This window comes from Carcharhinus amblyrhynchos, chromosome 6 (genome assembly GCF_965287045.1).
Source record: "Carcharhinus amblyrhynchos chromosome 6, sCarAmb.v2.hapA, whole genome shotgun sequence".
Taxonomy (NCBI): domain Eukaryota; kingdom Metazoa; phylum Chordata; class Chondrichthyes; order Carcharhiniformes; family Carcharhinidae; genus Carcharhinus; species Carcharhinus amblyrhynchos.
In genome coordinates, this window is record NC_137329.1 from 114306918 (window position 1) to 114334912 (window position 27995).

At 39.6% G+C, this 27995-nt stretch overlaps 1 protein-coding gene across 4 annotated transcripts in view; it reads left to right on the top strand.

Moving 5' to 3' along the window:
- Window positions 1-26880, top strand: part of arid2 (AT-rich interactive domain 2) — a 100704-nt gene extending 73824 nt beyond the window's left edge. Inside the window, exons 12-22 of one of the 4 annotated variants that reach the window (XM_080191248.1) lie at window positions 3958-4030; window positions 8339-8473; window positions 10455-10636; window positions 12616-13058; window positions 14145-15410; window positions 19727-19878; window positions 22250-22388; window positions 22711-22799; window positions 23149-23269; window positions 23386-23477; window positions 25416-26880. In XM_080191248.1, the coding sequence (XP_080047374.1) occupies window positions 3958-4030; window positions 8339-8473; window positions 10455-10636; window positions 12616-13058; window positions 14145-15410; window positions 19727-19878; window positions 22250-22388; window positions 22711-22799; window positions 23149-23269; window positions 23386-23477; window positions 25416-25548 (2825 nt within the window). In that variant the 3' untranslated portion in view covers window positions 25549-26880. The other 3 variants (XM_080191245.1, XM_080191246.1, XM_080191247.1) reach the window with 3 other exon arrangements.
- Window positions 26881-27995: the final 1115 nt, after the last annotated feature.

The window sequence follows — 27995 nt, forward strand, 5'->3', positions numbered from 1 at the left end:
GTGGTTTGATTATTTAGGAACCTGAATGATTGAAAGAGGTGGAGATGAGGTAGAAGTGGGCAGTGTTCTGACTAATTTCCTATTGTGTGGTCCCTTTAAAATTGTCACGCATATCTTAAAGTGACTGCTTCTTTTGTGCGTGGTGTTTGCTGCATCTTGGTTGAGGATGCAGCCTTCAACTCAAGTGCCCTCGACTGCATTCCACAACACACTACCCACCACCGTCTTAGCACAACCCCAGCTCACTGTGAGGTCAAAAAAAAATCTAACAGCTGATAAACAACAAGGCCTCCAGCGCAGATGAACATAAGAACGTAAGAAGTAGGAGCAGGAGTCGGCCATCTAGCCCCTCGAGCCTGCCCTGCCATTCAATAAGATCATGGCTGATCTGATAGTGGTTCAGTTCCACTTACTGCCTGCTCCCCATAACCCTTAATTCCCTTATTGGTGAAAAATCTATCTGTGACTTAAACATATTTAATGAGGTAGCCTCCACTGCTTCAATGGGCAGAGAATTCCAAAGATTCACTACCCTCTGGGAGAAGAAGTTCTTCCTCAACTCTGTTCTAAATTCATTCCCCCATATTTTGAGGCTGTGCCCTCTAGTTCTTGTTTCCATTCTTAGTGGAAATAATCTCACTGCTTCTATCCTGTCTAGCCCTTTCATTATCTTATATGCCTCTATAAGATCTCCCCTCAGCCTTCTAAACTCCAATGAGTACAGACCCAGCCTACTCAATCTCTCTTCATTAGCTAACCCCCTCATCTCTGGAATCAACCTGGAGAACCTTCTCTGCACCCCCTCCGAAGCTAGTATGTCCTTTCTGAAATAAGGGGACCAAAATTGTACACAGATGGAATCTCCGCTGAAGGAAAGGCACTCTTGACAAGAATCCACAACCTCATCACCCTTGTCTGGAAGAAAGAGAGCACATCGGGAGATCTCACACGCCTTAGTTGTTACCGTTTTCAAGAAAAGAGACAGGTCTGACTGTGGAAATTACAGACGGATTTCCATTCTCTCCACCACAGGAAAAGTCGTCGCGAGAATCCTCCTCACGTGCCCAGTAGCTGAAGAGCTCCTGTCCAAGTCTCAGTGCAGATTCCGCCCATCAAGAGGCACAATGGACACGATCATCAACACGTGAAAAGTGCAGGAAGCAGCAGTCTTCGGTTGCCTGAGGAATAGAGCGTTTGAAAGCCGAGCCCTCAAATCCAGCACCAACCTTATGGACTGCAGAGCAACTGTGGTCTGCACTCTCCTGTATGCATCAGAAACACGGACAATGTACGGCAGATACCTCAAATCCCTGGAGAGATATAACTAATATTGCCTACATTTTTGCTTACGCAAAATCCTGCAAATCCACTGGCAAGATGGACATAACCAATCTGAGCGTCTTCTCCCAGACCAACATCCATTGCATTGAGGCACTGGTCACACTCAACCAGCTGCAGTGGGCGGGCCACAGTAACCACATCTCCGACACTAAACTCCTGAAACAAGTACTCTACTCCGAGCTCCGCAACTGCAAGCAATCACTAGAAGGGCAGGGGAAACACAACAAGAGCACTTCCCTAAATCAATGCAACATCCTCATTGACGCATGTGAATTGCTTGCCTTAGAGCACACAAACTGGAGAAGTGTCCACGAAGGTGCCAATCACCTCGTGTCACCAGGTGGAGCATGTGGAAGCCAAGCTTAAACAACAGAAAAAAAGTGCAGAATCCAGATCATCCCACCCACACACCCCATCAAACCACCTGCCAAACCTGTGGCAGAGTCTGCAATTCCAGGATTGGACTACTCATTCACTGCAAAACCCACCTGTTCGGAGTGGAGGCAAGTCATCCTCAACCCTGAGGGACTGCCGAAGAAGAAGTGAGTTCTGACCTATAGTGAACCATACACTCAAATAGCATGGAGGGAGCATTGGAACTGTGTGTAATGGCATACGTGTAGAAATTGATGCTGAATCTTCAGATATTTCCCAGGGGTAGCATGCAGGTGAGAAGCAGGAAGGGTCCGAGGGTAAATTCTTGGGGACATGTGATGAGGTAAAGTTATGGGAGCAGGAAGAGAAATCATTACCATTGATGCTCTGGATAGATAGAATTGAACCAAGTGAGTCACATTCCACCCAATTGGATCATGATGGAAAGGTGTTGGAGGAGAATTTTGTGGTCAGTTTTATGCAGCTGGTTCTAGAAGGGAGAGTTTACTTTTTGTTCAAGTCAGCTAAGATGTCATTTGTGACCTTGGTAAGCTGTTTTTGCACTGTGGCAGGAGTGATCCTGAGGAAGGTGGACACGGTTTTAGGAGCTGATTATAAGTTCAAGGACTTGAGAAATAAGTTACAGGTATTGTAGTTTACAGGATGGAGGAGTCCAGGAATTTTTTTTTGAGGAGAAGGATGTTGACGGCTGATTTGATGGAGAAGGAACAGTACATAAAGTGAGAAAGCCTTTAACAATATCAGCAAAATAGAAGCCAGGAAGGGAAGTATGGTGATCAGTTTATTACGAGTAGTGACCGGAAAAAAAGCAATGCGTCTCATCGGCAAAATGAGCTGAGAGAGGGCATGGGGGAAAGATGGGAGAGAAACTAGAGAAAGATGGAATTCTGGATTAGAGCAAGGGGATCTTTTGAGGAAGTTTGACCCGGTGAGCTAGGAGAGGGCGGGAATCTACAGAGGCAACTGAATGGATAGTCTTGATCTTGTACCAAGTAGCAAACTTGTTCCTGAGCTTGCACTTAATGTTTGAGATGAGGGTGGAGAAGGCATGTGAGGATGGTTTAAGAAGACAGTTTGTGGTAGTGAAGAGAAGTTTGGTGTTATCCTTACCTTCCTGGGTATCTTTGAACAATTGGATGTCAGACGTTAATGATGCTTTGTGATCCAGTCAGATTTGACAATGGATCACTAAACCAGTTGTCTGCCAAAGATGTTCAAGTCTGTTTCCCTTTAGACTTGAACGGTTCGAATGTAAGAGGTACACGAGAGGAGTGATGGGGATGAGAGTTTAATGGATTTAACAGGGACAAGGGAACCAAAGATGAAGGATTGTGATTTTGCAAAACTAGTAACTGCAAAAATGTAATGACAAATTGCAGAACAAAATCTAGCTAGTTGGAAATATGAAGATACAGTGGTAATAGACTTGAGGGAATGTTTTTTTCCTAGGTGGGTGGGAGAGAGAGCACAGAATGAAATGAAGTTGATGGGAAAAGAGTGAAAGTAGAAAGTGATTTTAAAAAATAATCAGAGATTGCCCTATCAGTGATGGTTACAATGGAAAACAAGGTTGAAAGGTGGCAGCTGTAAAGAGTTGATGGTTGACCTGACTGAAATTGTTTGCCAGTGTGGTTCTGAGCTGATAGCAGTGAGCTGAGTGAGAGGAACAAAGGAATGCTTCTAGTTTAAAAAATATACTGCTTCTGGTCCCTGTATCTCTCCTTCCAGTATTGGCCAAATGATCTCCAGAACTGAGAATTTTATCCTCATAGCCTGTGGCACCACCTGCTGGTGCCAAGACTCTACATCATTTCAATGAGTAACTTCTAACTCTTCTCCAGCATTGATGGGAGGGAGCGCCACTTACTATGCAGAAGGTCACTTCAGAGCATGTGGGTACATTTCAGAATATCTACCAACATGCATACAATCAGGTAAACCCAAGTGTTTATATGCAAAGTTGTGTTTGGAGAACAGAATTTACAATGAGGACTAATTTCCCTTTTTTTTCTAGTTGGAAGTACAGGCATAAAATAAATACAAGAGTAGTTAACTACATACATGTAAAAAAATGTTTAAGTTACTTTTCATAACAAAGCAAAACAATCTGTCCCATATGACTTCATTGATGTATGATGGTATTCTTTCATTTCTCTTCCCTTTTACCCCACCCACCACCATCCCACATCATTGATCTTTTGTTCTTACTCACTTGCACAGCAGCAAGAGTTGGCTCTGCGTTAGTTACACCTCCAGGACCAGAAATTGACAATGAAAAATTTGGCTGCCAGTGGTAAGTATAAATGATGAAGGAAAATGTAGTATAATAATTATGTATTTCAACTATATTGATTGTGGGAGATAATGGGGTAGTGTTAATGTCATTCGACTAGTGATCCAGGTGCCCAGGCTAATTTTTTGGCACACGGGTTTAAATCCCACCATGGCAACCATTTTAAATTCAATTAATTGATCAATTCGGAAACATTAGGCATGAAACTACATTGGTAGTTGTAAAAACTCATAAGAACATAAGAAATAGGAGCAGGAGTAGGCCATCTGGCCCTTCGAGCCTGCCCTGCCATTCAATAAGATCATGGCTGATCTGTCGTGGCTCAGTTCCACATTTCCGCCCTCTCCCCATAACCCTTAATCCCCTCTCTTATCAGAAACCCATCAACCCGCATCTTAAAAATATTTAGCGAGGTAGCCTCCACCACTTCAACGGGCAGAGAATTCCAGAGATTCACCACCCTTTGAGTGAAGAAGTTCTTCCTCAACTCCGTTCTAAACCGCCCCCCCTTTATCTTGAGGCTGTGTCCCCTAGTCCCACTGTCCTTTCTGAGCGGGAAGAGTCTCTCCACCTCTATCCTATCCATCCCATTCATCATCTTATACGTCTCTATGAGATCTCCCCTCATTCTTCTAAACTCTAACGAGTACAAGCCTAGTTTATTCAGCCTCTCCTCATAGCTCAACCCCCTCAACTCCGGCATCAGCCTAGTAAACCTCCTCTGCACTTCCTCCAAAGCCAAAATATCCTTGCATAAGTACGGCGCCCAAAACTGCACACAGTACTCCAGCTGTGGCCTCACCAATGCCCTATATAGCCGCAGCAAGACCTCCCTACTTTTATATTCAATCCCCCTCGCTATAAGGAAATCTGACCTACACGTGAATGCAGACCAACACAATGTGGTTATTCTTAACTATCCTCTGAATTGACCTGAAAAACTAATCAGTTCAAGGGCAATTAGAGGTGGGCAGCAAATAGTGGCCTTGCTAGTGATGCCCATAATCCCATGAAAGAATAATAAAAAAAGAAACTTGTCTGAAACAGTGTTTTGATACTTTTTTGTGAATTTAAGTTTCAACATTGTACATACTATCCACTTTAGGATACAGGAAGTGCAGAATAGTAGCTAAAAACATTATTTTGTTCTGGTTTTTATTACACACTTCTTTAGCTGGTCCATATAAAATTAGTGGGAATATTTGGCTGTTGTGAATTATTTAATAGTTAGAGGCATGGAAGACTTAAAACTTGATTTTGGATACAATCAGTCTCTTAAAGGTCATGCCATAAAATATACTTGTATGTTTATTTTTTGTAGTGTTTCACAAGTTAAATAATTATGAAAAGTTAGTATCACTGCATGGAGATCTAAAAAAACGTTCTTTAAAATTATGACAAAATAAATACAATCTCTGTTGGTTGGATTAAATATTTAAAGGACTTATAGACTATATTTGGATTTGATAGCTGTCAGGTCCCACTTTGAACTGTTTAGAAAATCAGTTTTTATCAAGGTGATTTTGAGATTATTAACAGCATGTAATCTGTCCTGCTGATATTTAATATAGTTGATCATTTTTTTGGTGGATTGAAAAATAAATTTAGCCAAAGAATATGACAAATACAATGAAACGTTAAGTCGAATATTTAATAGTTAAAAACAAATGTGAGACTGGATTAGCGCATTTTTGTTCATCTCTGGGATCTGAATTAAATCCACTAAAGATGGTGTTTTATTTTACAGACTAATATTCCTGTATGTGAAATACATTCAGATCCTAGTCCAAAAATGCCCATGGTGTGGCATTGTTTTACTATTGAAATGGTCATGCCATGTTAACAATGGAGAAAGTGCAAAAATGATTTGTAAGGATGATATCAAACTTGAGTTTACAACTACCAGGAAAGGCTGAACAGTTAGGGGCTCTAGTGAAAACACAGATGTGGCCTGAAATTCTGAATGGGTTTGTTACATTGGCGTAGAGAAGATGTTTCCACTTCTGGGAGCATCTAAAATTAGAGGCTATAAATGTAAGATAGCCATTAATAAATCCAATAAGGAATTTGAGTGGCTTGTTCATTCAGAATGCTGGGTGTGCAATTTGCTACCAGATGGAGTGACTGAGTTAAATAGTATAAATGCATTTAAGGTCAAGCTGGATAAGCCCATGAGGGAGAAGAATATGCTAATAGGGTGAGAGGACGCTAATAAGAAACAAAAACACTGGTCTGTTTGTGTGCTGCAAATTGCTAATCTTGTTAAAAGCTCCTGGCCAACTGTTCTGTGAATAAAATGGAATGCTTTATTTGATATTGGATGCTAAATATGAGAAGGGGTTAATTCCCTTGAGCTAAGATCCTGAATCTTGATGAAAGACTAAAGATTTGCCAAAATGCAATGCCAACACATCGATGCAAGTCAAATTGTATTTTTAGCATACCAGTCTAAAATATACATTCAGTATTGAGAAGAATAAGCTTTTTGCACATCATGGACATGCTCTTTTTCTCTAAGGCATCAGCAACATTTTATTTTTTACATTGGAAATTCCATCGTCTCTTGATGGGTAGACACGTCAGTGATTGAAATGGTCAGGGTGTAATGGCTAATTTAGTTTTTTGGCTTTTAATGAGTTGAAAATCTGGTCTTCTAGGCCATTCTTTAACACATCCAACCCAAGTTATTTTTAATGGTTGCTTCCATCTCCAAAAAAAGGAACTAAAAGGATTTTTTTTGTCCCAAGTAAATGTGATTTAGAGAACTTGAACTGTCAGATTAAGTAGAACAATTAAAGTTAGAATAGCACAGTAAGAATGAGAGAGGAGGTAAATTAGTTATGGTATGAAAAGTATTTGTTTTTTTGTGGTTACTTTGATATTCCAAATGTATTATAGTATTTAAGCAAATCCTGATATTTGAGTGACTTTATTACTAATACTGTTATTTAAACATTGCCATAACTTTGAGCTAAAGAATTCCAAACCATTGAGCCTAGAAATGAATATTTATTCTTCTCAATTTATTACCGGTTTAAAATGACTGATGTTTTCTCCCAAGCTGTTGCCTGTTGTAGAACTTGAAACAAGCCCTTTTTGTTTCGCTTTGTAATGTATTTCATGCTGGAACCATCATATTCTATAATGTCATATCTCAAAACATTAACTCTGATTTCTCTCTCCACCAGTGCTGCTACACCTGCTGAGTGTTTTCCACACTGAGTTTTTATTTCAGATTTCCAGTATCTGTAGTATTTTGCTTTTATTATCCTCATTATATAATTAACTTTGGATGCAGTGGCTATGCTACTGGACTTGTATTCTAGAGTCTGGACTAAGAATGGAAGTTTGTAGTAGTTTGAGAATTTGAATTCCATTTTTAAAATTTGGGAGTAAAAAGCTGGCATCAGTAAAAGTGAGCATGATGCTTATTCGGCCAATGACCACAGTAATTTGCTTATGATATGTAGACAGCTAGCAGTACGACCAAAGTGCAAGATTCTGGGAAGTTGTCAAATCAAATGACCAATTCCAGATACTTGACAAACTAGACAGTTATTCTATAAAGCAGTCTGCAAAGTTCAATGGGAAGTGTGATTAAGATCCAGGACAAAGTGAGCCTTCACAGTACTGTGCAAACTTGCCATGTAAGGCACTGCAATATATTCTCCCATGCAGTGAGCTGAATGTTAGTTACTTAATGCTGCACTCATTTTACTTTTGCTCGAAAGGATACAAACGTCCCATGTGATGACGGTCTCCAGCAAGAAGGAGTCTGACCATTTCTTTGGCATTTGACTGAGCCTGTCATTATTAACTCAAAAAAATTAATTTCCACATTATTTGAATTAACATTTGATATTGTCTTCATCTTTTGTCAGTAGATTAAGATGTGTTTTGGAATGTAAGTGCTCACTCATTTGTACTGCTACCTTAACTGTCCAAAGATCATCAGCACCTAGTAGTTCAAAAATAGCCTTCCTAGAAATGGATAAAATATGAAATATTGATGTTTAACAGTAAATTGTTTAAACTGCTTGAATACTGAAAGTGCCCTTTTCTGTCAGGAAATTTAATTGAATGGGTAAAGCTTTTATAGTATCCTTGCCAAAGCTATAGAGCCTAAATGGAATAGCTAATTTTACCACTTAATTCTGGGAACACTAATGAAACTGCAGCAAGCTTTAAAAAAAAACTACCATTGGAATGGCTTTTTCTCTGAGAACTGTTCACTCTCTGTTAAATTATGTAAGGCACCATATTCTAAGTCTGAAATTCTTTCTGAAATTTGGTCTCTTGCTTATTCAGGTTAAGTGCACATTTTGAGACCTCCCCAGAAGGCTCTGTCTCGCGAGTGGATCTGTACTCTGAATATCTTTCTGTGTGCAGTAAATTAGCTCGGGGTGGAATTCTGACTTCAACAGGATTTAACAGATGTCTCAGGTAAGTCAAACTAATTGATGGTGAAAACGATTTCCACTCCCTCCACCATTGACAAAGTTAGTATTTTTTGGGAGGGTATGGAACAAAACCTTACACTACCTTCTTGGGGGAAACTTGAGTGGGCAACAAAATGCTGGCAAAAAATGTTGGCATTGTCAGTGACACAATCCAAGGATAATAAAAAGATTGTAAGACTTGCTCCTGTAATTTCGCAGTTCATTCTCCATGTGCTGGCACATATCTTGTGGGAATAATGTGGGAAATTACTCACCAGTTAGTTTAACATCTGTTGTTGGGAAAGTGTTAGAATCAATTATCAAGGAAGCAATATCAGGACATTTGGAAAGTCAAAACATTATCCATCAGAGTCAGCATGGTTTTATGAAGCGCAAATCATATTTGACTAATTTGCTAGAGCTTTTTGAAGATGTAACAAGCAAAATGGATGATGGGGATCCTGTATTTGTAGTATATCTGGACTTCCTGAAGGCATTTGATAAGGTGCCACACAAAAGGTTGATTCACAAGGTTAGATCAGGTGGGATTAGGAGTAATTTATTAGCTTGGATAGGTGACTGGCTGGGCAGAAGACAGAGTCAGGATAAATATTTTTTTCTGGATGGCAGGATGTAACTTGTGAGGTACCACAGGGTTCGGTCCTTGGGCCCCAGCTATGACAATCTATATTAATGACTTGGATACAGGGATAGAAGGTTCTATAACCAAATTTGCAGATGACACAAAAATAGGTGGGATAGTAAGTTGCAATGAGGAAGTTAGAACCTTACAAATGAATATAGATGATTAAGACAGTGGGCCAAAATGTAGCAGGTGGCATTTAACGTGAATAAGTATAAGATCATGCATTTTGGTTGGAAAAATGGGAAGGCAACTTATTACCTAAATGGGGAGAGACTTCGGAATGCTCTGATGCAGAGGGATCTGGGTGTCCTTGTTCAGGCGTCACAGAAAACTAGCATGCAGGTACAGCAGATAATAGAGAAAGCGAATGGAATGTTGGCATTTATAGCTAAAGGAATAGAAGATAAAGGTAAGGAAGTATTATTGCAACTATACAAGGCATTGGTGAGACCACACCTAAAGTATTGTGCACAGTTTTGGTCCCCCTGTTTGAGTAAGGATGTAGAGGCATTGGAGACAGTTCAGAGGACGTTCACTACATTGATTCCAGAGATGAGAGGTTTGTCATATGAAAAGAGCTTGAACAGTTTAGGCCTATACTGTTTGGAATTTAGAAAAGTAAGGGGAGATCAAATTGAGGTATACAAGATGGTAAAACGTATGGATAAAGTAGATGTGGAGCAGATGCTTTCTGTTATGGTGCATTCTAGGACAAGAGGTCATAGTCATAGGGTAAGGGGTAGCAAATTTAAAACGGTTGAGGAGAAACTACTTCTCTCCAAAGGGGTTGTGAAACTGGAATTCACTACCCCAAAGTGTGATAGATGCGGGGACAGTGAGTAAATTTAAGGAAGAGTTAGACAGATTTTTAATTGGTAATGAGTTGAAGGGTTATGGGGAGAAGGCAGTAAAATGGGGATGAGGAGCATATTGGCCATGATCGAATGGCAGAGCAGACTCAATAGGCCGAATGGCCTAATTCTGCCCCTTTTATCTTATGAACCATCTTGGTGCATGGCTTCTGTCAGTGCCAGTTCTGAAAAGATCTTGAACAAGTGAACAGTAGCTTTAGAAAGGCAACCACAATTCTGTTTTTCCCACAGGAAAATATGACCTCTCCTGCTCAAAATCCCTGAATGTTTGTCTGTCTGAGTTTTGTTTTAATATTTTGCTGTGCAAGAAAAATAGATTTGGAGAGTGATATGTTACAGCATTCTAAAATACTGAATTGCCAATCTATGTAACAGTAATTACATTGTCTACTCGGAATAGTTTTGTTCAGAACACTGAATTGGTTGCTTACAGAACTTGACATGTTTTCTTTTGTCTTGTATGCAAGGTCTCTATTTCCAACCCATACGGTAAAACGAATAGAAGATCCCAATAATACTGGGCAAGCACAAATACACATAGTAGGGATCCAAAGAAGGGCTACACCACTTCCCATGCAGGTGCACTACCAGCAATCACTAACGGCTCCCTCTATTACACCAGAGCTAACACAGAATCCACCGCCCTCAGGTAAGTTGCTTACTCATGAAAATATATGTGAATACTTAACATGTCAGATCAATCAGGAAAAAAAAACTACATTCAGACATTCCTCCAGGAATTTTAAAATAAATAAAACAGAGAAATGAATGGAGTAAAAGTTAGCAAATCTTGCTGACCAACAAATAATCAGGGCTGCCACCCTCATAGCAAGCTACATTTTCTGGATGTTTTAAAGTTTAAAATTTATTCATTGTGTCAAAAGTAGGCTCATGTTAACTCTACCGTGAAGTTACTAGTTCACAGCAGATGCCCTTTGATGTAAAATAACTTTAGCAACCAGGTAGACCATCAAACTGAAGTCTACAAGCTCTTTGTAGATTAGTTTAAATCAGGGTTTCCCAAACTTTTCCAGCCATGGAACTCTTTTGACCTCCTAAGAGCACTGACTGAACCCCTGAGAAACATCCTTAACTACGTTGAAGAGTTAAACCACAAAAAAGAGTTTTTGCTCAATAGGCACATAAAAGCAAAGTTATAAAAGTATTTTCTATTTCTTATATGTATACATTTATTGTCATTTTATTCAACAAATATTTAACCTTTTGTCATTTTTAATTGGGGTGGTGATGCTGCTCTTGTGCTCACAAATTGGTTTAGCATTAGGAATGCTGCTGGGGAGCTGGATTTTCAAAGCAGACGTTTGCACTCACCTAGTTCTGTTTGTATGTGTCTCTCTCTCTCTCGCTCTCCCTTTCTCACTCTTTTACCCCTTTTTCTCACTCCCCTCGCTTTACACTCTCTCATACATTCCCATCTCTTTCTCTCTCTCTCTCTCTCACACACTCATCTCTTTCGTGCACACTCATTCCTTCTTCACGCACACTCACCTCTCGCACACATACATACTCTCACACCTGCCTTTCATACATACTCTCACCCCTCCTTCCCTCCTTCTGATGCAGCATGCACACGTATGTACTCACTTTAGCCTCTCTCACGCACTTATACACTCATCTTGCTCATGCACTCATACTCTTATGCACATGCACTCACTCTCTCTTACACTGATGCTGTCTCTCACACACGTGCACTCCTCTCTCTCACGCACACTCCCTCCTCTCTCTCTCTCGCATGCGCACATCCCCCATCCCCCCTCCCACGCTTACACACGTTGCTGCTATTTCTAGCTTATCCAATCGGAGGCCAGCTTCTAGTGACTGGTGCGCCTATCTGTAGTCAACAGTGTGAAAATCATCTTCGAATGGACAAGCTGAAAGGACAGCTTTTTCAAATTTAAATAAACAGATGTACTGCAGAACCCCTGGGTGTCTCCTTCCGTGGAACCCAGTTTGAGAAATATTTGAATCAAGAAAATGCTCTGTGTAAACCTGTACAGGATTCATTGCAGTAGATCTTTTAAGATCCTTTTGGCAGAAAAAAGTGTTGTTCCAAAGATGTAGGTACTCTCATTCAGAGCCTAGTCAATGTATTGAATCCTTAGGGATGTGGAGTGTTGGGGCAAGGATGGAATGTAACATAGATTTATGGCTAAGTCAGGCTGCTTGAATGTCTACATCAGAAAACCCAACATTGAAATATCATGTTCGGGAAAAAATAGTTAATATCTTTGAAGCTGTCATAGGATGTTAATTGCTAAAACCATTTTTGTATAATATAATTTGCTGATCGCATCATTAATGCATCTCATTGAAAATGATGGTAAATAAATCTGTGGTCACTTTTGGAATGGCATTTATCTTTAACAAAATTTCACACTCCCTTTATGCTGTTTAGAATTTGATAATGTGAGGTGTTGTCTGAAGCAAGATCTTGTTCTCAGTGAATCTCTGCTCTTTGGTGTTGCATGCTTGGTCTGTACTGAAAATAATGAAACTGTTATTCTTGAACAAATTAAACTGAATTATGAAAGAATTGTAATCTGTAAAGGCTCTACTGAAAGGACCACAGTTGTATGCATTATGATGATATTGTTTTTCTGATTTCAGCACAGGCAGTGATAAACCACTTTCATAGGATTCCTGGAGGTAACCTTTCTACTGGTCAACCAGGATCTCAAATGATCTACACTTTCCAACAAAGCGTTCCAGCTCTGAATGTTACCAAGATGCCACAAGACCAAATTGGCCTGGCACAACCGCACCAAAATGCTGCAGTGACTCTTGTACAAAGCAGAACTCCAATCACTAGTGATGCAGTGAGGTGTACAGTTGTCCATTCTCCAACTTTTAGCAGTCATCCTGTGGTTTCTGTTCCATATTCATTAACTGGAACCAGCATACCACAGGGAACGGTGATCCAAAACCATGCCACGACAACACCATCATCAGCCACAATGGTAACCTCTCAGCAAGTGCTTCAACATCCACAGTTCTTTCAACAGCAGCTTCCTGGTCACCAGCTTTCCATACCAACAGTATCTTCTAATCAGGTGAATACCTCTGCAACAACAACTGTTACTGTGATACAGCAGGCTGTCTCTCACAGCCATGCAGCAATTGGCAGAGTTCAAAGCATACCAGCCACCACAGTTTCCCAAGGACAGCTATTGTCAGGTGCAGTATCCCAGGCACCACGTCACCAGCCAAAAATAAATAACCAGCAGGACCCTGTTCTATTGGCACCTCAGCACTATTCTTCCGCCCCAAGTCCCACCATTGTATCTGGTGCCACAGTGCAAAACTTTCAAGTCTCGACAGGTCAAGTGGTTGCAATTGCTGGGGTTCAAAGCCCTCCAGCCCCCAGGATGTGTTTCCAGAATATAGCACCAAAACCAGCAGGAATGCCACCTCAGCAAATCCAGTCTACCATAATGCAACAGCAACCCCAGCAAAGTGTGCGTGTGATTGTTAGTCAGCCAACTCAACAGGGACAGAGTTTTGCCCCTGCCATTCATCAGATATTGTTGACAAATCCAGCTGCTATTCAAGCTGGCCAAACTATTCATTTGGCTGGGAAGGCAAATGTAACCCCTTCGTCCTCACCATCTCCTTTACCTGTCAACAACACACCAGTGCAAGTGGGGTTGGTTACCCAACCTTCCACTCCTCAAATACAAGGGCCTCAAACAGTGAGCAAGATGCTTTCTGTGAAACGGCAGCAACAGCAGCAACAACACCCCCAAAAGCAGTTCCAGATGCAACTTCAGTCTCAACAGACCGGTACTGGAGCTAGTCAACCTCCCTCTGGGGAGTCTAGCTTAATAAAACAATTACTTCTTCCAAAAAGAGGGCCCCCTACTCCAGGTGGTAAACTTATATTACCTGCTCCTCAAATGCCTCCCCCTTCCAGTACTAGAGCTCCGAGTCCTCAGGTGGTCTATCAAGTGACTCACAATCAGGCAAGTAATTTTGGAGTTCAAGCCCAAGGTCAGCAGTTAGTAGTTGGACAACAAAATGTGCAGCTTGTTCAAGGTCCCATCCATTCACCGGGGTCAGTGCAGACGGTGCCCATTCCTCACATGCAGATTTTACCGGGTCAGTTAATCTCTGCTAGTAACACTGCTGCTCTTCTCCAGGGAACAACTGGCAACCAGGTTACCATTACTGTTGTGCCAAATACCACCTTTACTGCTGCAGCTGGGAGTCATGGCAGTGGAACGCAGATCATAGCCCCTGCAGGAATTCCTGTCAGTGGGTCACAAGCCGGAGTTGGCCTCCAAGTACAAGCATCTCCACCTATCTTGACATCACAGAGTGGACAGGTAAAAAGCGCAGAGTCTGGAATTGCATTCACAGGTGACAAAATAATTTGCCAGAAGGAGGAGGAAGCAAAAGATACAACAGATTTACATCTACATGAACGTAAAATTGAAATTCGCGAGAATCCTTCCTGTTCAGAGGGAGTTACACCAAACGGTGGCTTGAAGGAAAGCGGAATGCAGGCGACAAAACTTGTAAATGGAAAAAAACACGATAATTCACATCTACCTCCATCTAACTCAGGGATAGCTCAGTCTGAGCCCATCCAATGCACAGTGGCCTCAAACGGACCTTTGACAGGAGTCAATCAAAGTGTAACCAATGGGAAGCTGAATGTAGAGCATACAGGAATGCAGGAAATTAAAAAAGATCTTTTGAAAATGCCCATGGTTAATGGAATCTGTGATTTTGAAAAAGGAGATGGTTCACACCTAAGCAAAAACATTCCAAATCATAAAGCTTCCAATCATGTGGAAAATGGTGATATAGTTGCACAGGAGCAATGGGGCAATATGGACTGTAATCAGCAAAACACTGCCAAAAGTGGTCAGTTGACCAAAGTGCATAATGGACCTGTTTCAATAGGAAATTCTAGTGCTAGTTGTACAGTCATTTCAAGCTCTGTTGACCAGCAAATCAGTGGTACAAACTCAGGATTATCCAACGGACCTATAACAGTTGGCATAGGTTCAGCGGTGCCTCAGCTTCAGCAGTGTCCAAGTTCAGTTGTTTCTGTGCAGTCTTCGCTTTCTAACACTCCCCAGGTGCATTACTCTCCAGTTCCAAACCAACCTGGACCTGTAGCTATACATTCAGTCCAACTTTACCAGACTCCAACAACCAATGGTTCAACTGACCTTTTAAAAAGATCAGCTGAGTGCAAAGATAACATATCATTAATACCAAATAAAGTGGGAGTAAGGATTGTTACCATCAGTGACCCTAACAATGCTGGTTGCAGTTCAACAATGGTGGCTGTGCCAGTAGGATCTGATTCCAGTACTATAGCCAAAGTAGCTATGGACAATGTAACACAGCAAAATCAGCACCTGCCTGTTCTTTCTCAGAGCATAGTTAATCAGGTAAGCCAGTAATTAAATAAGCTAATTTCTATTTAACTTACTAAATTGATTGAAGTTCTTGTAAAATTTCTGTTTTAATGCTGATATTTAATGCTTCAGAATCCAGCTTGTTTGTGCACGTTGCAGTTTAATGACTTTTTTCACACTGACATTATTTTGTTACATTTACAGTGTACTAAAGGAAGTATAAAATTGCTGTATACCATAAAGTTTAAAAAGATGACTTGGGATAACTTGTGAATGTAAAGATTCCAGATACTTGTACCATTTTATATTGAATAACTTGCAAGTGAAGAAATGATTATGATGTTCAGAAAAATGTCACAGCTGGTTTTCCAACTCCATATTCTTGATTTCACACTGTGGCTGCAGATTTCTGATATAAGGACTTATTCTAAACTCCTGATCTTTGAGTGAGAAGAAATTTAGCGCTGAAATCTGCCAAATAGGTGCTTGTTTAAGGGTTAATGAGCGAATATCTTTTGACAGTTTTACAGAGAAACTGTTAGAATTATCCAAGGTCTGAAGTCTTCAGTTTTTTTTTGATCGCAATTCCAAGGTTATTTTGTTTATGCAAATTATTTAAAGTACTTACTGCTGCTGCTTGCTAGATCACATCCCAGCAAGTCATTTAGAATATTGACATTATGCAGTGCCTGTGTTTGTGGTCTTAATGCCATTTTTCTCAAAACAAATTTACAAGTTGATTAAAGTAGCAATTGCATATTCATTATATTTTCCTCCAACTACTATGCAGCAAAAACAATATCCCAGATTTTACAATAGTAATCACAATAGGAACTGTTAGCCCTGACTGTCCTCAACACCTCCAAAACTGATAGCAACCTCTGGAGTCCACACATGCAGAAATCCGAAAGTTGCCATCAGTGAATATCAGCTTTCCCCATTGAATGCATTATTGAAGTTCCCTAGACCGCAATCAAGCAAGCAGAAATCAATCAACTTGGGTGGCATGTTGGCACAATAGTTAGCACTGCTGTCTCAGCACCAGGGACCCAGGTTGGATTCCTGGCTTGGGTCACTATCTGTGTGGAGTTTGCACATTCTCCCTGTGCCTGCGTGGGTTTCCTCAGGGTGCTCCGATTTCCTCCCATAGTCCAAAGATGAGCAGATTAGGTGAATTGGCCATGTTAAATTGACCCTCAAAGAAGTGGCAACTTGGGACTTTTCACAGTAACTTCATTGCAGTGATAATGTAAGTCTAATTGTGACTAATAAATTAACTTAAATTTTACTTTAACTGCTGATAAATTGCTCTTTGTATTCTTAGTCTTGCTGTAAAAACACTCGCAACACTCCTTAATTCTGCTAAATTGCCTCACTGTCCTGAGAAACTAATTTTCTATTTGTGAGTGTCAAATTTGTCTCATGATGAAAGAAAATCACATTTTAATTTCTTTTTACAGTTTGTTTTATATTTCAACATGTATGTACCAAACATTTATTTTTGCTCTGTGAAATTTTAATTAAACTTGGGGGAAAAAAGGTCATGTTCCTTCCTGGATTGCTGTCCATTAAGATGCTGCTTACCCTGCTTGATGATATCATTTGCTAAATGCCTGCTGACGCCAGTTTGAAACTAAGGTCGGGAAGGGGGAAATTCCCACCACAGAGATCATTGGAGCCATTATTTCACATAAAATCCAAGCACATACGTGCACATCATATTCTGTTGTCTGTTTGTTTCAGTTCCACATTTAACTGCATTTTATTTTGTTCGATGCAATGTTCATTTTGATTCTTCTAAAGATTTACAGATTTTGCTAACAAACCTAGCTTGACTTGAATTTCAACTTCAATTTTCAAAATGACTTTGCTACACTTTTGAAAGCTCCAGAGATCTTGTGGTGTGAGTTGTTGAGGAATTTGATGCTTTGTCATTAATTCATGAAAGCACTCTGTCAGTTTTGAGGAAGTTATTACTCAAATCTGTCACCAGGGTTAGTGTTACTGAGTACTTGAACAAATTTTGAGTTGATCAAAGATCTGCATGGATTTCTGAAAGGTAGAGTATGTTTGACTAATTTAATTGAATATTTAAGTCAGCCCTATGCTGGGTAGAGGAATGCATATATCTATTTGAACTTCCAAAAGGTATTTGGTAAAATAAGATTACCTGCATGAGGGATTATTAGCAACAGTTAGAACTGAATTGAAGGTAACTATGACATAGGTTGATAATTAATTAGAAGGTTGGAGTCAGAGTAGGGGTCTGAAAACTTTATCTGATTGGTGTTCCCCAGGGCTCTGTATTAGGGTCTCCCTTTGTCCTCGTGAATGAGGGATGTTAGGTTTGTAGGTGACACTAAGTAAGGAGGCACAGTTACTTGTCCCACGTCGCAAGTAACAACTAGATGTAGACTGAATAAGTGAGTAGGCAAAACTCGGACAGATGGAATCACCTATGGAGAAGGTGTGAGTTCACCCAATTTGGATGTACGAAAGTTAAATCAGAACAATTTCTTAATAGTAAATGATTATGAATGGTGCAGGAGCAGAGTTTGATGTACAGGCTTTCAAATCGCTAAAACAGAGGGCATAGGTACAAAATAATCAAACGGGTAATGGGAATTTTTTTATCAAGGGGCCTAGAATACAAAACTGATAAAGCTTTATTTTAGCGGTACAGAGCCGTGTCAGATTCTGTCTGGAGTGTTGTGTTAACCTTTGGACACAACCTCGGGCAAAACCCCTCAATCTTAGGGGAGGTTTGATGCAAATTCACTGAAAAGATGTCAAGTTTTAGAGTCAAGTTATGAGAACAGGTTGCATAAATGTGCCTTGTTTAGAAAGTTATGATTTAGATGAGCTATTTAAAATGAAGAGAAGATTTGATGCAGTAGATGTGGCAAAAATATTTCCTCAGCTAAGCTCATCTAGTGTGATTTTACACCTGACAATCCTGCAGTCTTCTCTTTAATGGTATAAACAACATGACCAGTAGAAACTCGGAGAGCAATTTTCAACCTCTTCAGCTAATCAAGTTCTGTTGCCGAATTACCAACTGGATGTGCTGAACAGTGCTGAGGAATAGAACATCTGGTCAATTTTTCCTCGTTTTACTATCTGTACTATGATCACTGCTGAGACCAGCTAACTCTGCAAATACTATTTTCTTTTAGCCTGCATTGTCTAGCTATTGAATGAATACCTTTGCTCCATTAATGCAGGTGTACTTTGTATTTTTGTTTTTAAATTTGTTCATGGTTAAGGTTAACTGTATTTTTGTCTCATTTGAACGGAAAAAATTAAATTGATAAATTGTAATTTGCTGCAATATTGTAGTTATGTTTCATGGCTACATTTTTACCTTTCATGTATACGGAACCTTTTGGCGAACAACGTTTTTACATTTAGGAGTGGCCTGTAATATTAAGGTTAAACTTAATGAAAGCAGCATTTAATGTTTATTCAGTTGAACTAGCCTTGTTGAACTCAATTTCTTAATAGACATAGTGTTGCACTGAAATCTACTCGTGACCTTATCTTGATGTATAGTAGTAACCAGCCAGAGTTCAATGGTGTTTCTTCTAACACTTAAAATACTAAATTACTTTGCAGATAGTGCATATGATTGGAAAAGATATGGTGAATAAAATGAATGCACTATAGCCTACCACACCTTTACTTGATTTTAATAATGATCTTCAAGTTTCTACCAAGTAGCTTTAAATGATGGGCAAGATTTTGCTGAAAAGTAACTTAAAATTTTTATCCCAATTCAATCAAATCAAGTCCAATTCAGAGTCTCAACAAGTTGAGACATTCCTGATCCAAGCTGACAAGACAGGGCTCTCACCACTGTCTTGTGATTGGAGTATGTATGGCTCCTCCTCCAAGGCTTGATCTCATTTGCATCTTAGCCAAAAGGCTGAGATGCCGCTTTTAAAAATTGCTTCAAATGAAGCTAAAATGTAACCTAATGATTTCAACCAAGCACAGCATGTCAGTACTACACTTGATCTTAGCCAAAAGGCTGAAATGTAATTTGTTACTGAGCGCTTGCAGTGACTTTATGGGCAACATATTAACCTTAAGTCACCATGAGATGCCTAACTCAAGTTAAAACTGACCTCATGCCTTCAAATTCAATGACGATGTTTCAATTCTGTATCACTAAATTGCAAAAAAATTTCGGTTGTGTCAGCTAAGAATGTTTTATTCTACCTTTAATTGAAGCTAGTTATAGCTGCAAATCTCTGTAACATTAATGTGCAAGGATATGGATATTTTTCAAAGTTATTTTTACTGAAAGAGTGCCTGTGTTGATTTACATATAACAAATATTTCTGCAGTCTGCTCCTTTAGCAGTTTCATCAGCACCACCCGTAGCAGCTCAGGTCAATTCTCAGCCTCTTCAACATCAAGCTCTATCATCGCAGCCAAATGCCGAGTTAACAAGAAAACCAGGACAGAATTTCATGTGTCTGTGGCAAGCATGCAGAAGGTGAATCACTACTTATGATTCTGAAAAGGTTACATATGTATTGGAACTCAGATTTCCTCCCTTTTTGATTTCCTACTTTACCATGTTTTTGAGTCACTCCCTGATGCAGTATCAGATTGGGATGGCTAATCAGTTGCTCATGAGGTTCTACAGTTCTGTGGTCTGACATGACTTGCTATCTGATTTTGCCTCCTTCTTGGGCAATTTATGAAGAAATCTCTATCCTTGTACCTCGGCTTCTCGGTGGCAACTATTTTAGTTTCCTAGTGTAGTTCAGAGGCTTGTCTTAATTTTATGTTCTTCACACTTGGAGGTGTCACTCCAGTAAAAGCAGTCTAATCGTCTTAAGCTAAAATGTCTGTCTGAACAGTCCAATATATAATCAAAGGTTGGCACATGTCTGAATTGGGCATTGTGCCTTTTGCACATGTTGTCATTTGTGCTGCTCTTTTCAGAAGATGAAATAAAAGCACTTTGGCTAGGTATAAATTGTGAAGCTGCTTTATCTTTGTGCCAACAAATAAAATTATTCTTTTATGACAGTATATAAGCATAGTTTGTTGCAAAGAAAAATTAAAATCAGTGAAATAGTCGGTCATGTACACTGCAATAATGACGACAAGATTTCAAAATATTCCATTGGCTGCAACGTGCTTGGAGAGGTTCTGAGAGTGTGAAAGGTGCAAGTCTCTGTTTTTCTTTGATATTGGAATCATTATTTTAAAATTTCAAATGTGCCCATGTAAAGTCGAATGACTTAAGTTGAATTTTTCTCTCATGCTTTTACAGGATATTATGTAAATTGTCAGGTTTTCTTAATAAGCTTAGACCAAATTTATTTTTTAAACCCTAATTCTAGATATAATTCCACTAATATTTATTGCAGGTGTAATATGGTATAAAATCTAGCACGTTGAAAGCTAAAAGTGCCTTTCAGAAAGCAATGTTATTTTTAAATTTAGTACCATTGCAACAGATACTTGTTGTTTGGGACATTTGCATTTATATAGTGTCCTTAAATGTGCTGCCTAGGGGTATTTATCAAAATGGTCCAGTGCACAACACAGGAATGGTTAACAAATAAAAGTTGACTCTAGAAAGGTAGACTTTATGGGCATCTTAAAGGAGGAAGAGAACTTGAGAGACTGGAAGAAAATCCATGTTCTACGGTGCAGTCAGTTGAAGGCTATCAAAGGTAAATAAATTAAAATCGTGGATGTACAAAAGACTAGAGGTTTATGGGGTGTGAAGGACAAGGCCATGGACAGATTGGAAAACAAGGATGAATATTTTATGACCGATGTTGCCAGACTAGGAGCCTATGTAAGTCAGTGAACAGTGAAACTTGGGCACTGTTGGATAGGGGTAGCAGATTTTGAATGTGTTTATGTATTGAGAGTGGAAAATGGGAGGCTGATCTGGAGAGCATTGATCAGGATAGCCAACACTAGGATTTAAAAAAATACATTGGTGAGAGTTTCAGCAGCAGATGAGATTGGTGTTGTTGCAAAGGTGGAAGTAGGTGACCTGGGAACAGAGTGAATGTGTGGTCAGGAAATTCCTATTGGGATCAACTTGAATGTCAAGGTTATACAAAGTCCAGTTTGGCCTCAGCAAATGACCAGAGGGATGAAGTCAGGAGCTATGGAATGGTGTTTGGGTCGAGGACCAAAGACAGTGGCTTCGATCATTCTAATATTTGGTTGGAAAAATTTCTACACGGATATCAATCAGCATGGCATATTAGAGACAGTGAGATGAGTGAGGGGTTGATGATATCAGCATACAAATAGAACTTGACCGTGTGTTTTTGGACAGTGTTGATGAGTAGCATGAAGATGAGAAATAAGAAGGGTGGGGGATGGTCAAGGATAGATCTTTGGAACTCCAGAGGGAGCAGTTCAGGAACAGGAAGAAAAACATTCAACGATTATTCTGTATGACTGACAACCGTAAGTTTATCCTATCCATTCAGAGTTAATCTATAGATACATAACTTCCTTCAAGTTTGGGAATACATTCAATTCTTTGTACTTATTAATAATAATTATTAATTTTAGTCTTTTAATTTTTTTTATCCAATTGTCACTTATACCTTCAACAGTAAATTACTTTTTTTGGGTTAGCAAACAAAGATGAGAAATTAGGTGAAAAGAGAATAAACAAAATCTAGAGGGAGGTAGAAAACTAGAAAATGCGTACACACTGACAGCGATGGTGCTTTAGGAAGACGTTGGATGAGCCATTTGTTGGGGCAGGGGTGGTGGTCCTTGTCTGCTGGAGGACCCGACTGGCCTAATTGAAGAGCTAGCTGTTCAGTACAAATAAATTGAATTTAGGGAAACTAAAATATCTTTATTTCAAATTTCAGATGGTTTGATTCTCCATCTCAGGTGTACTACCATGCAGCAACTGAGCATGGAGGGAAAGATGTGTATCCCGGGGCATGTATGTGGGAGGCCTGTGAACACTTTCCACGGCAGAGATTCTCCTTCATTACTCACTTACAGGTATGTAACTATGATGTGGAAATGCTGGCGTTGGACTGGGTTGGGTACAGTAAAAAGCCTCATAACACCAGGTTGAAGTCCAACAGGTTTATTTGGTATCACGAGCTTTCGGAGCGCTGCTCCTTCATCGGGTGATCACTTGATGAAGGAGCAGTGCTCCGAAAACTTGTGGTATCAAATAAACCTGTTGGACTTCAACCTGGTGTTATGAGACTTTTACAGATATGTAAGTGCAAAGGATTGTGAAGTGGCAGCTTGTTTCTTTGCTTTGGCTACAAAGGTGTAGTAATACTCTGATGCTTTGATTTGATTTTATAAATAGGATAAACACTGCACAAAAGAAGCACTCCTTACAGGATTGAAGAGGCTTGAAGAACGGGCACAAAGTGGAAACCAACAAACTTTGAATAAGTAAGAGGAAGAAGCACCAATATTTTAATATGAATAATTTTATAGAATTTCGTGTAAGCTGTATGCTCTCCCCTCTTTAAAGCTTGTCTCTTTGTTCAAGCTTTGGTCACCTCTTCTAAAATCTCTTCCTTTGTCACAGTGCATATTTTTGTCTGATCACACCACTGTGATGCACTTTGGGGTGGTAGTTTCTTAAAGGCTATACAAATGCAAGTTGTTTTAAACTGATTTTTTTAAATAAATTTGTTCACTCTCCATGAGCACACAGTTCTCTGTTTGTGGGTGGAGGGGGACACAGATATTTGATGTGATTTGCACTGGCCTAGTTAATCTTTCATTATTTGTGCAGGCAGACATCTGCTGGATCTACTTCCATTCCTAAAGCACAGAAGACAATTGTGAATCACCCTAGTGCTGCTCTAGTTGCATTGCGAAGAGGATCAAGGAATCTTGCATTTAGAGACTATATGGTGAGTTAAGTAAATTGGGTTCAGTTTGACTTGAGCAATTAAAGCAGCTTGTTTTCTACTGTCTGGTGTATTTTCTTTGCCAAAACTAACCTAATTCTTTTATTTCCCTTTCCCAGGATGAAAAGGAAGGTCCAATAACAAAACACATCCGGTTAACAGCTGCCTTAATTTTAAAAAATGTTGCTAAGTATTCAGATTGTGGTCGCAGGTAACAAGAATTTTTGTTCTTTCACATTTCAGTGGAGGTCTGTTATAGGCAATAAATCAAGATCGATTGTGTTCTCATAGAATCCCTACAATGCAGAAGAAGCCATTCAGCCCATTGAGCCTGCACTGACTTCCTGACTTTTACCCAGGCCACTTCCCCTACTGTATCCCTGTAATGCCACACATTTGCCATGGCTAACCTACATACCCTGGGACACTAAGGGGCAATTTAGCATGGCCAATTCACCTAACCTGCACATCTTTGTTCTGTAGAGCAGTAGAGAAGTGCAGCCATTTGGTCTCATGAATTTGGGATATTGCGGTTACAATAACTTGCATTTCTATGGTGCTATTCATATGGCAGAGAATATACTGAGTTGTAGTTGGAGCATTAGGAGATGAACATTTTGAGGTGGATAGAGAAGTGCATTTCTGTAACAAAGTGAGAGACACTTGTGGAAGCCAGAGCTAGAGGAGTATTGATGGGATGGGATTACAGTGAGGCTTTCGAGATTAAGTAGAGGACTTGTAAATGACAAAGCATATGGCACTGAGAGACAAAGCCAGTGGAAATGGATGCTGACTAGGATGCTACCAGGACTTGATGGTTTAAGTTAAAAGGAGAGGCTGAATAGACTGGGACTTCTTCCTCTGAAGCATAGGAGGCTTAGGGGTGATCTTCTAGAAGTCTATAAAATAATGAGGGGCATGGATCAGCTAGATAGTCAACATCTTTTCCCGAAGATAAAAGAGTCTAAAACTAGAGGGTTAGGTTTAAGGTGAGGGGGAGAGATACAAAAGGGTCCAGAGGGGCGGTTTTTTCACACAAAGGATGGTGAGTGTCAGGAACAAGGTGCTGAGGCAGTAGTAGAGGAGGGTAGACAGTTACATGGGTAAGATGGGTATAAGGGATATGGGCCAAACATGGGCAATTGGGATAAGCTTTGTGATTTCAAAAGAAGGGTGGCATGGACAAGTTGGACCGAAGGGCCTGCTTCCATGCTGTAAACCTCAGTGACTCTGAGTGGGTCACAGTTTAATTCTTGGCAGTTTAGAGTATGTATAGGGAGGAGCTCAGTAGTCTGGGAAGAAGAACGCTTAACATGTTGTAGTTTTGTATCTGGGCCACTCTGGCCTGCATGATGTTATGATTCATTGCTCTCTGATTTGAGGGAAGACCATTACCTGGATGAGGGATCACTTGAATACGTTGTCATTTCCATTGGCATATCAGAAGTCTGGAAGCATGAAAAATATATCAAGCCTTATAAAGCTGGAGAATTTTGTGAATAGAGTCTCTACTTAGTGCAAGCAAGGACTGAAGATGGGGGACTTTGATCAATGTTTTGCACTCAATTAGAATGAGGGACTAGTTTGTGGATATTATTTTTTCTGGTTCTGAAATACAATCTCATAAAGGACAACTACTCAGCATGGAGCTGGAGTTCTTTTGGGAACAGTAAAAAATTAATATAGACTGGATGTTTAATTTGAAGGGTTTCAGGTGACCACATTCGTGTATTTTCTTACGAGTATGACAATATTGCATTCTATTGATCATAGAACCATAGAATCCCTGCAGTGCAGAAAGAGGTCATTCAGCCCATCAAGTCTGCACTGACTCTCCTAAAAAAAATCCCACCCAGGCCCTCCCCTCCCTATTATAACCCTGCGGATTTTCCAGGCTAGTCCACCAAACCTGCACACCTATGGACAGTGGGAGGAAGCTGGAGCACCCAGAGGAAACCCACACAGACACAGGGAGAACATGCAAACTCCACACAGTCACCCAAGGCTGGAATCGAATCTGGGTCTCTGGCGCTGTGAGGCAGCAGTGCTAACCACTGTGCCACTCTAATTGAAGAATTGAATATGCTTGGCCAGAAAGTTGAGAAGTGTTTTAAACCCGGTTGGATTTGTGCTTTCTTTCCTCCTGCAGATTACTAAAGCGACACGAGAGCCAATTGTCTGTACTAGCCCTGAGTAACATGGAAGCTTCCAGCACACTTGCCAAATGCCTTTTTGAGCTTGTGCGTTTAGAGCAATTGCAACAACCAGAAAATAAACTCTGAAATGGTGCATCGGGATGATGTATGTGGCCAGTGTGTACAGTATTCTAAAATACCCCGTCACTGATTTCGGAAGAAAGAACAAGTCTTAATACGAAAAGGCCGTTCTGGACATAGTTTCGTTTTGATCTTTTTTCCAAGAGGCACAGAAGCTTTTCATCCTGATTGCAAACTGAGTCTGTTGTTGACCAGCTTTTAATAGGAGGAATACCAACTGTTCGAAATCCAGTACCTTTTTTTTAAAGTTTAGAAATAGTAAATGCTAAAACTGAGAGGCTACACATTAACTATTTTTACCCTCTACCCCATATGAGCACATTTTTATATTTCATAATTAGTGACTAAGCTGGGTTTAACAGAACAGAAATTGACACACTGGATGTAACCTCTGCCATCAGAGGTCGCAGCTTATTTCTAGTGATGTACTTTCCTGTTTAGAAATCAGTAGCTTGTTTTTTTCATATTTGAGCCAATATATTTTCACTTATTTATTATCACATGATCAATTGTAAATATTTGTGAATAAAATGAACCAACTTTCATGCCACTGCAATCACTGGAAACACAGCTTGTGGTATCATATTAGCATTATTGTTAGGATATAGGACTTTGTTCCTAGTGTTTCCTGTCAAATGTAAGTAATTGTGATATATTCTCTGCAGTGGATGAATGTCTGTAAATAATTCTACAATGGTACTGATGCTGTAAAGTCAAAAGCAGTTTTGTGGAACTGATTTTTTTTGTATTATACACCTTGTAGAACTCATTTGCTGGTTGAAAGAGTATGGAATAATATATCTCATGTCATTTTGTAGAAGAAAACTATCGAAGGTATTTTGGTTTACCCTAACTTGGACCCACTGAAAGGTATCACTTGGTACAAGCGAGGTGCTTGTACAGGATTTTTTGTATTTGTAAATTAGTTTAAATACAAGGAATTTTATACAGGTTTTTCTCCCTGTGTTATATTTACATTAGGTGCAGGTATGGTATTTTCTTTGCTATTCATAAAGTTTATTTCCAATCTAATTATAGTGCAGTATTTTAGTGTTTATTCTTCCATCTTAAATATTGTACCATACCACATTCCTGTTCAGAATTTTTTCATGACTCTTCATTGTCCTGGATGGCGCGTTATGCGATCTTTCATAACTGCCAGTTGCTTGATGTGTTAGCATCCAAAGGAAGGAACACTCCCCTTTCCCATTTCCTGCTTTGTCTGTAGAATGTGCAGTAAAAACATACAACAGTTTTACATTAGATGACTTTAATTACTTTGGTGACTGTTTATAGTTTTAAAATAAAAGAGACTGGACATTTTTGTTTTTGTTTGCGTTCGTTTATTTCAGGTATTATATGGCACTGAATTTGTTTAACAACTTGGTGTTCATAACTGATACTGATGATACAGCTGTGACTGTACCATTGTCATTGCTTTCATGCTGGTGGGCATTCAGTGAATTAAATGAGACTCAACATTATCCTAGCATGAAATGTTTATCTCTGACGTACAGTGATATTTTTGATTGAAAATACTCCGGTGGACTTTTTGTACCAATTCAGAATTGTTTTTAGACATTCATTGACAGGAAGATGGCAGTCTAACTTAGAGTCAGGTTGGTGAACTTGAACTGAGACATAACCTCCAAAAGTGTCACATCACACTACAGCACAGAAACATGAGCGGCACAGTGGTAAGCACTGCAGCCTCACAGTGTCAGGGACCTGGGTTTGATTCCTGGCTTGGGTGACTGTGTGGAGTTTGCATGTTCTCTCCGTGTCTCTGTGGGTTTTCTCCAGGTGCTCCAATTTCCTTCCACAGGCTGAAAGACGTGCTGGTTGGGTGCACTGATCTGAATAAGTGCTGATGTGTGGCGATTAAGGGAATTTCACAGTAACTTCATTGCAGTGTTAATGTAAGCCTTGTGACAAATAAATAAAATTAAATAAACAGAAACAGGTTAGTTTTTTCCACTGGTCTATGTTTATGATTTACATGAACCTCTTCTTACCTGCCTTCTCCGAATCCCATCAGCATATCCTAATCTTTTCTCCCTTGTGCTTATCTTGTCCTTATGGTAGTGTTTTCCATATTCTTGCCACTTTGGGTAAACAAGTTTTTTCTGGATTCCGAATTAGATTTATTACTGACTGTTTTATTATTTGTGACCTTTTAGTTTTGACGCCCCTACACTACTTGGGTTTTGTACAAGATGGATTTTAATTCCAATTTATTGTGAAGCCATAACTTACAAAGCACTCATTCATCCAGAGTTTTCTAATGTTTTGAGTGTTCTGAATACTAGGAGATTGTTAATCACATTTTTATTAGGAGAAACAATACAGTGATTGAATTGGTGTATATTATATTGCTGAAATATAATTTTCTGTGGTTTGAGCATCCATTAGAAATGGCAACTTGTATTGTCCATTTGACAGGTTGTTTTGTG